The sequence below is a fragment of the Biomphalaria glabrata genome, chromosome 5 (genome assembly GCF_947242115.1).
Source record: "Biomphalaria glabrata chromosome 5, xgBioGlab47.1, whole genome shotgun sequence".
Lineage (NCBI taxonomy): Eukaryota > Metazoa > Mollusca > Gastropoda > Planorbidae > Biomphalaria > Biomphalaria glabrata.
Window position 1 is genome coordinate 5981793 of NC_074715.1, and position 12047 is coordinate 5993839.

General features: G+C 37.6%; 1 protein-coding gene across 1 annotated transcript in view; it reads right to left on the minus strand.

The window, feature by feature from the left end:
* LOC106058521 (ceramide kinase-like protein) overlaps positions 1–4771 on the minus strand; it is a 38159-nt gene extending 33388 nt beyond the window's left edge. The window contains exons 1-2 of the mRNA XM_056031334.1: positions 4741–4771; positions 2796–2981 (exon numbers count right to left, since the gene is read on the minus strand). Coding sequence (XP_055887309.1) covers positions 2796–2981; positions 4741–4771 — 217 coding nt within the window. The remainder of the gene's footprint in view (positions 1–2795; positions 2982–4740) is intronic.
* Positions 4772–12047: the final 7276 nt, after the last annotated feature.

Below are 12047 nucleotides of genomic sequence, written 5' to 3' on the forward strand. Positions count from 1 at the left end.
TGGTGTTATGGGCATTGAAATCCCCAAGGATTAAATAAGGCCGGGGGAGTTGTTTCAATAGGTCCTCCATGTCTGTTCGGTTTAATGGAGCGCCTGGTGGTAGATACAGGCTGCAGCAAGTGATAACCTTGTGAAGGGTTATCCTAGCTGCTACGGCCTGTAGTGTGGTCTGTAGTTCTACCCTCTCATGGGGGATGCTATCCTTCACAAGGATGCAGACTCCACCTGATGCTCTCTCTGCATCCTCAACATTCTTGGTGTAAGCACGATAGCTTCGGAAGCTGATGCAATCTTTTAGAAATGTTTCCTGTAAGCAGACAGCTACAGGAGTCTCAGAGTCCATCAGTAGCTGCATTTCCTCGTAATTGGCCTTGAGGCCTCTACAATTCCACTGTACAATTCTGGAATCCATGGCTTATTCTAGATGACCTACTTGGAGCTATTTGGCCTTGGGAGGCCCCCGGAGGGGTTTCCCTTTATTCCAGTGACCTTGGTATTTTTATTCTTGGGTTTGGATGGAGAGGAGGACAACCCCCTTTTGGGGGAAGTCTTTCTCTCTGGAGAGGGGAGATCCCTCTGGTTAGAGCGGAGGTTATTTCCTCCTCTCTCACCTCGGGCATCCTCTCCGCTTTGATTTCTCCCCTTAGGGAGTTGGTCAACCTCTAACTCAGTAGAGGTTGGTGTGTCTGGCTGGGTTCTCTGAGGAGAACCTGTGTCAGACATGATGTCTCCGGGTTCTCCCGGAGTATTGGTTTTGACATGCTGCTCAATCTCCATGCTCTCATCAGCGAGCACAGAGAACCTGTTCTTTAGCATGACAACAGGGCTTTCTTGTTTCTTCAGAGGTGTGTTCTTTGGCGGTGTTTTCTTCTGAGTTGAGGGAAGAGGAGGGGGTGGTGGGGTCAATGTGTCCGTCTGTGTGGCTATGGATCTTCCTTTCTTAGCAACAGCCTGGGCGTAGGTCTTTGTCAAGCCGAATTGGCCCTTGGGTAGGGCCAGTACAGCCGATTTCGCCTGGCTAAAGGTACATCCGTTTCTTGCCTTGTACTCCTGCACGGCAACCTCCTGTTTCCACACAGGGCAGTCCTTGGAGTAGGCTGAGTGGCCAGCTTGACAGTTTGGGCATTTGAACTGGGCTGTGCAGCCCTTGTCCTCATGACCCTCTCCAGCACATCTGGCACACACAGTGTTCCTCTTACAGACTGCCGCGCCGTGTCCATAACCCTGGCACTTGAAGCACCTCATGGGGTTAGGTATGTAGGGCCTCACTGGAACTCGTAGGTATCCTGCCTTCACATACTCTGGCGGTGTCCTAGTTCCGAATGTGAGGATAATAGTGGCGGTTTTGACCTCCTCACCCTCCCTGCGCCTGGTAATGCGCCGGGCATGGGTGACTCCTTCAATGCCCTCCACTATTTCCTTCTCAGAACATTCCAGTAGGTCCCTAGAGCTGATTACACCTCTGCTGGTGTTCAGACTCTTGTGTGGCATGACTTCCACTTGGAGATCACAGAGTCTTCTGCATCTTAAAAGCCCATCAGAGTGTGTCTTGCTGTCTACTTCTACAAGGAGTTCCATTGTTTTGTGTAGCTTAGACACACTCTTGGGCTCTCCCACTACTGACTTGAGTCCCTTATAGATAATAAAAGGGCTCAACTTGGTCAGGCTTTTTCCCTCCTCTGTGCATCTAACCACCAGAAATGATGGCCAGGTGGCACAGCTTTTTGGGACCTCCTCTTTTTTATCGTCAATTCGTCGTTTCTTGCCCAGACATAGGTCTGGGGCAAGTAGTTTTGTGTGTGTTTTTTTGTCCATATATATTTTGGTTAATTCGGCACCTGTGCTCCCCACCCGCCATCGAGTCCAACAAGGGGACGGGCCATTCGGATGTCCAGAATGAGCCCGCCAGGGCTACACAGGTGCTATACTCAGTCAGCTGCTACATCGGACATGTGTCCGATACAGCAGCTCCCTGATTGACCCTCCAGCCACCGCCCTCCAGCATAGGTCGACGAACTATGCTGGTAGCTCGGCATGACCAGCCGGTTGACCCAGAGCGGGCCATCTGGGTCTCAGGTCTAGGGGAACTTGGAGCCAAAGTATTGTGTTGTTGTGGTTTATCCTCAGATAGCCACCACTCAAACACCAGGATCTCTTTATCCCCCCTTACCCGTCGCAGTCCACGGCAAACGGACTGGTCTAGGACGTAGTGAGAATTTAAAGTTAAGGAGACAGTGTGATGATCAATGAAGGCAGACTTAGGAAAAGAGGAGGCAGACACAATGATAGAAAAGAAGTAGGGCACTTTTGAGCTCCAAAAGTGCTAAGGAAAGAGGAGCGCAGTTTAACATCATGTCTCGGGACGAAATAGAAGGTTTTATAATTACCTATTGTTAGATGCAAACTTAAAATTGGCGACCTATAATGGGACTAATTCAGCTTATACCACCACATCAGTCAATTACAATTTCTTTCCCTTGTTTGAGACATCAAACAAAATAAATAATTACCAATATAGTTAATTAACTAATTTTTTTTTAAAAATTGATTCTAGTGTTAGTAGTGTGAAGTAAAAGAAATAATTGTGCAAAATTTCAGCTTGATCTGAGATTGGGTGTCAGAGAAATAACATGTACAAACTTTTTACCATACAGTAATTTGATATAAGCTTTGTAAAAATACCATTCTTTACCAGGATTAAAACCTAGGGCTCTTCAGTTTGAAACCCACATGGTTTACCTTTCAGCCACTGTCCAGTAAGATAATTATTGTAATGCTATAAAAAACTTGCCAACCTGAAATATGGTGATTTATCAGATCAATCCATTGATCACAATTCCTTATGCCTTGAATTTGAAGAGTCTTGACAAGTAAAATTTTGTTAGTTGCATGGGAAATATAGTGTAACAAAAGTACTCCAGCTTCTTTCAAATTTGGAGCAGGTTTGACAGACATAATATCCTTCCAGTTCAAATGGAAAGCTGAAAGAAATGTATTGGACCTTTAACATCAATTTAGACTAAGACTGTTTTATTGATCCTTATTGGAAATGTGATTACAAGGACTCATTATCAATTAAAAACAAAAACATACAACAAAAAAGAAAAAAAAAAAACACATAGAAGTTCACCAAGTCACTACAAATAGATGTCTTGATCTTTTTCATGTTCCCTAGTCAAGTAAAGCTGATACAGCCTGACTTAATTTGTTTTGATTAAAAAAATAAAGAAAGAAAGAAAGACAAACATGTACTTTTCTAACTTAAAACATGGTCTTTTAGTTTTACTTAAAAAAAAAAAGTTGAGAGTGTCTATTCTGATTAAATGATATAATATAAAGAGGATGTAGATCTAATTTTTTCAATTAACATTTTTAAGTTCAATATTGAGATATATATCTTGAGTTTACTGTAATGCTTTGTTTTCATCATGTCATCTCATCTCTGCCTGTAGTCCCTTCTGGGGTGTAGGCCACCAACCAGCTTCCTCCATGCATCTCATTTCTCTTTCCAACTGTCCCCACATCTTGCCAATCTGCTTGGTATCTGCTTCCAAATCACAGCTCATGTATTCCTGGACCTTCCCCTCTTCCTCTTTCCTTGGGGGTTCCAGGTTAGGGCTTGCCTTCTTTTGTTGGATGCAGGTTTGCGAAGGATGTGACCTATCCACTCCAGCGTCTCTGAAGGATATCTACTTCAATGTGCACTGCTTTGTTCTTTGCCATAGTTCCTCATTCGAGATCTTGTCTTGCCAGCGGATCAATTAGAATGGTGTTTGTTAATGTCAGTGCTTGACTTAATTAACCTGACCCTCTTTGACATCATATTTTATTGTACCTATTTGTAGCAAAATAAAACAACATATCTATTTTTATTGGCGAATCGATGATGAGGTTATAGATGTTTGCAGTTTTTTCCTAGGACTAACTAACCATTACAGAGCAATAAAAATTCAAACGTAAAAATTGCAGGGCTTAACCTGTGCATTAGTTGGTTCTATGACAATAAAATTCTAGATCTAGATGATACAGATCTTTCTGTCTATAACTTAAATCTAAGATTAAATTTAGATCTAATAGTTTCTAATAATATCTATAACTAGATCTACTATAAGTTATAAGTAGTTATCATACAAACAAATCCTTAAATTATGTATCTAACTAGATTACTAGATTACAGTTGATTACTAGTAACTAGATAGTAGATCTAGATGAGTAGATTTATTATTTTATATAGTATTAGCCATATGTTACCTGCAGCCAGCGGGTCTTAATTTGCGTCACTTTCAATATAGGGCCTACTTACTGAGAGTGCTTTGTAAACAATTAAACGAAATAATAATTTTATAAGTAAAGCAAATGTGGAATGCGTGAATGTAAAAATGGTAAAATAGTTTTTAAAATTAGATCTAGATCCTTTTGATTTATACACATGGTAAACATGGCCTAGATCGATTGACTTATAATACTTTCATAGAGTTGGTCAACTTTATTTTTTGAGGTCTTAAGTTTGTTTTAGGGCTACTATACAAACGCATACAGTCCCAGTTAGTACCCAAGGAACATTTATGCCAAGTTTTATCAAGATTCGTCAAACAGTTTTGATTTCTATTCAGGACATACATACAATGATACATTGTATACATACGCCATACGCCTTACTTTCTACTTTATGGTATAGATAGATGTAATAGTAGATTCTATATTATTTAATAATAGGAGATAGTTTAGATGCCCAGATACCTTTACTGACCACCATGTTGTTTTTAAGCATATTTATCTCCCTTATCTGTATTAAACTTTCAATAACTTTTTTTAAGGAGATTTTTGTTCTTATGCTGTCAACTTATGAATTTTTAAGTGTATTTACTGAGGTGAAGGTCTAAAAAAATGTTAATAATAAATTGATGAAATTGTTTCTTCTTTTTTTCAATAACTTTTTTTAAAGAGAGTTTTTTGTTCTTATGCTATCATTTTAAATTAATTTTAATATTAGATCTAATATAGCTGCTAGAAAGAAAGACAAAACAGCAACAGAAAAAAATTGGCAAGTAATTCAAGGGAGATAGTCTAGTATTAAGCCTTAAAACAAAATGGCCTATTTTCAATGACAATATAAGGTAGGCCTACTCTGGTAATGAGAAATAGAACTTAAAAATATATATTTTAAATAATCATGAAGATGAGCGTCAAAAATTATTGATTCACCGAAAATTCAAAAAAAATTTTTTTAATAAAATTAATAAATATAGTGTTTTTAAAAGATTTGCTTGTAAAAAAGAGAACTTTTATATTTATATGACATCAACAAAAAGCATTAGCGACGTCAAGGTTGCTCAGCACGCTGCCATTTTGTTTACAATGATGTCACGGAGGTGTTGCCAACTTAGTATTCTGAGATTTTCTTTTTGTTACACTTGCCTAAACCAGTGCTGCACGCTTGTTTGTAGGCATAAATTATATAATTAACTATATAAACTCTTTCCTTTTTCTAACAATTATATTAAGAAAGTTGCAATAACATAAATATATGCTCAACTTGTTTTTGTTTTTTTTTGTGTTGATTTGCTTTTTTTTTTTTTTTTGTTAAGTCTATATAGCCTAGATCTAAATATTAGATGAATATTATGTTTTGTTCTGTGGCAGTTTCTAATATTTTGGCCAATATAGAGCGTGAAAGGATGACATTGTGCCCCGCTTCTATTGAACCACGGATAAAAGAATCGGCCAGGCTATAAGCCATTTAAGAAGAAAGTCAAGCTGTAGTAGACGTGTAAAAAAAAGAGAGTTGTTACAAGTCTAGTAACTAACGTAGGCCAGTAGTCGGTTGACCTGAGAGTTGTTACAAGTCTAGTAACTAAGTAGGCTAGTAGTCTGTCGACCTGAGAGTTGTTACAAGTCTAGTAACTAAGTAGGCTAGTAGTCGGTCGACCTGAGAGTTGTTACAAGATTTTAGAAAAGTAGCGATGTAAAGAAAAGTGATAAGTTCACAGTAAAAGTCTTGTGAGAAGCAATTATAAAAGTCTGTATGAAGTAATTGACTAGTTTTATGTGTTGAAATTGATGTGCTCGTCTTTAATAGTAGTTAAGTATCTGGGCAACAAGCTGCTAAGAACATGTAGATTTCATTTCACATCAAGACATATTTCATTGTATATTTCATAGACAAGATATTTCGGGTGTTCATGGGCGCCCGCAGGATTTTTTGAAGGGGGATGCAAGTTGCCACCTATGGCTCAAAGTCGTAGCTTTAATTTTTTCCCCCCGAGCATATTAAAGAAAAGAACTGGTGTCCCCTCGCCCCCCCCCCCCACCCACCTATACAATATTAATTTCACTGTAAATACATGGCGCGTTGGACGTAATCATCTTCTTTTTTGAAGTAACGTCTGTATGATATAAGATAAGTAGATAAATACTTATTTCATGCTCTTGCATCGTTTTAAGATGTAAACAAAACAGATTGAACTGAGCATTAGTAATGCTTGACAAGAGAGACGTTAATGAAGAAACTAACGAATCCAGATACGGACTGTAATGCAGTGTTCTTTAATAATCCCAAAATCCAAACAAATGTTTTTTTGCTTGGTGTGTCTGTCGACTACAAATTATCGGCAGCACTAATTCATTACCTAGTTTGTCTGCCAATAGTCTCGCCTTCCTCAAGATGCCATCCCTGAAGTGTTCCTAACCATGGTCAGTTTGGATTTTGATTATGTAATTAATGTGGACGGGCCTGTCATTGAGAGAGGTTCTAAACAAGGCAAAAAAAAAAGGGAGGAATGGAGAAAGACAGTTGACAAATCTTGCCTGGTGCCCCAACGGTCCAAAAGACTAAGGGATAGGTAAAGGTAAAGGTAAAAAAATTAATGTGACTGCTGGTGTGCTTTTGAGTGGCCACTTATGCCAAGACGCGTAGGACGTAATCATCTTCTTTTTTGAAGTAACGTCTGTATTATATAAGATAAGATGGACAGACTGCAACGTACAACACGGAAACTGGTTCAAGAACAGATGAATAATTGATCACAATTAAAACACACATCAGAAGCACACGAGAAGCAGGCACTGATTACACATAAAGCAGTTTGTCTGGTTCCACTTATAGTAGGCCTAACTATTTTAAAATGCACCAAACATGTTGTTTTGTTTGTTCATAAAATGTTTTACATGTTTCGGATGTTCATTCAGAGTTGAAGATAATTACTTCCTAGTCCAAACCTCCCGCAGGACGACGGGAGATGGGAGCGTGCAGGGTTTGAACCCTTGACCATCGATAAATCTGAACGACAATCCAGCGCGCAAACCGCACGACCAGGCAGCCATCCAATTCAAAGATCTTCTCAAATTGACAGCTGACTAGAATTTTTCCTCCAAGACAAAAAGAAAATAACATTTTATCATATTCTAGGCCTTTACTAAATATAATGATAGCTATAATTATGTGCAAATGAAAAAAAAAATCGTCACGACTACGTGCTATAGAATTTTGAATAGCAAGCCCATAATAAAGCGTGCATGGCCGGACATGAACTACAGATTAGCTTATTCCAGTTTATTACAATTATATAGCTTATCGCCTTATCCTCATAAACTTTATTTCCAGTGAAATCACTATATGCTAAGTTGCTTCGTATCAGAAGTTAATTGATTTGAAGGTGTAAAAAACATGACAACTCTCTCGCGCGCTTAAAGATTGCACGAAACAGGAAAGGCTCGAAATTAACTATCAAACAATTTACAGCCCAGACACCAGAACATAACATCTGGCATAGGTTTCTGTCACATACTCGTTTGAGATTCAATGTGACATGGAGTGAGTTAATAGTCATTTGACTATCTCGTGCCTTATTTACGAAGAAATAATTGGTCTGTATTTGACCACGGGGTGAAAACCTCAGTTACCTTTTGGACTCCTGAGAGTAAGGAGATGTATGTATGTATTGTGTAAGAGATACGAGATGTAATATAAATGGGTTCTAAGTGATGTATTTCCATGGCTGGAGTTGCCAAGTTATTATGCACTATTTTATTATGATTATTAAACGTTTTGTCTGCTGAGACGATGCTTGCTTCTAAATATATGTGTTGTGGTCAAATTACTCAGTGAACATAGTGGCACTAGGCAACAACAAAATTGATCAGGATGAAGTTATTTAATGTTTGCACAAAAAACATTCTAACAAGGCTAGAAGAGGCACTAATGCTATACAAATAAACATTTGCGTTATCAGCATATGTCAAAGATATGACAGTTTCGAAACAGCTTATGGACCTGATGTAATCAGAAGAAAAAGGGAACATTATTGAACCCCAAGTGGGACGACCTCCCCGCAGGCCCCGCGATTGGAGATTCCCTTGACACTGTCAGCTTCGAAAGCCAGAATAGTTCTCATATATACTCAATATCTTTGGAAATCTTTCCAGGCATCTTTATAATACCAAATACTATTTCTATGTAAGCTCTTAACATGACATAAACTTCAGCAGCACGAGGTTTCTGTACATCCCGTTAAGTATGTGACTTTGTGGTTGGATTTAGCTCTGAGAATGTCAAATGGTAGCACAACGAATAACGTGATACAAGAAAAATTAGAAAAGTAAAACTGCTGTAGCGTGCAGTCTTGATAAAAATTCTAGCGATTGTGCAGTACCTTTAAGAAAACAACACCGCATATCATGGGAGAACAGAGAAACAAACGAACAACGGTGATAGCCGAAGTCGACCCAACCATGCAAGTAGGCTACATCTTCGAAGAATTAGGAACGCCGAGGCTCACGGCCATTACATCGGGCATAGGATTCAAAACGAGCATATGAGCATTATGGCATCAGAAGTAAAAGGGAACATTATTGATAAAATCAAACTTGCAAAATATTTTCCCGTCATTCTTGACTACACACCTGATGCTAGCCACAAAGAGCTGATGTCCCCTATATTGAGTTTTTTTGGACGTATCCTAATGTTGACAACTTAACAGGAAAGGTTTGTCATGGCGCTTCTTGCTGCGCTGGTGAACTTTGGTCAGGACATCGCCGATTGTCGTGTCCAGGGATACAAATACAATGGTGTAAACTTGAAGGGAAAGCACCAAGGAGTCCAAGCACACATTATTCTTATCAACAAATGACCTTTTGCGCTCATCTTGCGGCGGTCATAATCTTAACCTTCAGAGTGTTTAGCAGAAATATTATTATGTAGTTTGTTGACTGTTCATGAAAAAAATGTCTTAATCATTAGTTACGTTGATTAAACTTTAAGGCAAATTCTTTCATAAAGTACATTATGTAATGTAGTCAAAAGGCCAATAGTACAGTACATACGTAAGGTACTATGTTTTGTAGCAAAAATAAGACCTACAGCATTAGAGGCGGACGAGACATTAGCGTGATGTGGTATGGATATATAGCCTACACTTATGGCTTAGGGCCCCGCGAACTGCCTCAGCCCATGCCTCCTTCAGAGAAGTCCAATAGGGCGTCAGCGCTGTAGGCGCCATTATCCCATTGATGGTTAGAAAGGCTTTTATCCAACCACCAGGCCTGGACATGGGGCTCTTCACCCCTGTCCTGTCTGAGGCCTCCAGAGTGTCGAACTCCGACAGCCATCAACAAATACAAGGCAGGACTATTACAGTAGGCCTACATACGCAAGTATCTTTTTTCCATAAATTGTGAGAAGTTACCTTCCAGGAGCTTCTTGTAAACCAGAAGACCACGGAAAATCTGTTACAAGTTATAAAATGGTTTCGTTTTAATAATTTACACCTAGGATTAGAGTGGGTTCTATGACAGTGCGTGGCTCACTGCGGTCACATAGGTTGCAGTGACCTAAGGCAGGCTCTGAAAAATATCGGCGTATGCTACTCACTGTAAGCTTTTTTTTTTTTTTTTTTACATAAATTAATTACCCTTTTTAACATTGTTTACCGTAATTTCAAAATACAGCAAGAGAAATAAATAAATAGAAATCGCTATATGACAAGCGTGAGAGAAATAAAACGCTTGGGCTTGTGATAGCTACATATAAAGAGTCTCGAGGTTTTCAACATCGGACTCAATCAGAGTTGGGCTTACTGAGCAACTAAAAGCATTACTGAAAACATTTCCCCTGGATACCTCCCCCCCCCCCATTATATATATATAGTGATCCTGAAAACAGATTGGACCATAGTGCTCTGAGCATGCTATAAGCATGAAAAATGCTCTTTATGAAAATAAAAACTATTTAAAATAATATGGAATCTGGTCTAGCAATTCATAAAAGCTATTTTAAAATTTTTTTAATCCAGATCTTGTTGTATAAAATACAGAGGTAGGTACTTCACAAAAAAAGTATTTACTCAGAGAATGTAATAGTTCATAATTCAGTGACAATGAAAAGTAACATCTATTTAGCATACACAAAAAAATTGATTGCAATAAATCTTTAAAAAAAAAGAACTATTTTATTGTGGTCTAAATTATTTTGTCTAACATTTATACATCTGTACATAATGGGTGTTTCTCATTTCTAGTTGGCAGCACTTAATAATGCCAAAATTATTTTTGATAAACAAATCTGGATTTGTTTTTGGCCAGGAAAAGACAACAAGGAATGTCGCGATAAATAATTTTTGACGCTCACATTCATGATTACCAACTATTTATCTCAGAGGAAATCAAATTACATATTTGTAATCTGCATTTTTTCCTGCATATTCTTAAAATATAACAGAAACCTGATTTAGCGTTTCTAGTCACGTAAACTATATGATAATATATGACAATATCATCATATTATATTATATATAATAATAATCTATATAATATATCATGTTTATCATGGACATGAACTTCATGACCTATCGGTCCATTTATTAACTATACTATAATGTAACTATACTAGACTATAGTCTACTTTAGTTTAATAATTCATTATAGTCTAGATCTAAATTTAAAATAATTTCATCTAAAAAAATTCGGTAATTCTGCAGGAGTTCAAGGGGCAGCCATCTTTGTTATTGTTTAGACTGTAATCTTGTATCTTGGGTTTTCTCTCCGATTTGGGTTTTTGTTTGTTTTTATATTTGAAGCTTAATAATATGCTAGATCTAGCTATACAGGTATCATCTAGTCCTAATAAGTCTATTAATTATTTAATTAGACTCATAATCTAACTGCTAGAACTAGACTAATTACTATATAGTATATTAATAAGCAAAGTTCTTAGTTAAAGGCAATAAAGGTCAATTAATTTTTGGTAGCGGGCCACATGACAGAAAAAGTAACAAAAATAAAAACAGAAATGAAATTGACTTTAAACTAATTTTATGAGAGACCCATGGGTGTAGTACTGACATTAACTAATGGGATATTTGAATTTTTTTTTTCACGCGTCGGAAAATAGGTTCATTTCTCTACTTCAAATGTGAGCAACATTTTAGCAAGTCTTACCACCGACTCATTTTTCTGGTCTCTTTTTGGTAAATATTTCCATCAATGCCGCTATATTTGCTTCATAATGCTGTCCATGTGCTGTTTTTTTTGTTAAACAGCCACACCCTTTATAAAACAAATATGTTGGCTTATTATCATGTTCCAAACCAAAAAAGTAAAGTTCACTCATTCTGTTACATTTTACATTAAAGTGTTAAATGTCGTGGTACCAATCCATTAGAAAAAAGAGAGAACCCTAACGTAGGTAAAGTTGCATTTTTCAACCTTTTTTGGGGCAGGGGTGTGGGTGATTTTCTTAATTTTGTTTTGGCGGGCCGGATAGAACCACGTCGCGGGCCGGATCTGGCCTGCGGGCCGTACTTTGGGCATCACTGCTATATAGTATATTAATAAGCAAAGTTCTTAGTTAAAGGCAATAAAGGTCAATTAATTTTTGGTAATATTTATTGTGGGCCTAGTTAAATTTAGATACTCTATATCAGAATAATTCAGAAAAGATATAAATCTAGACAATATTTAACAATTAAAAAGAAGACAGAACAATAAGAAACGTATTGTATTGACACCAAGTCAAAATTAAAAGAAAAAATAGCATTGCTTTGAAAACACAG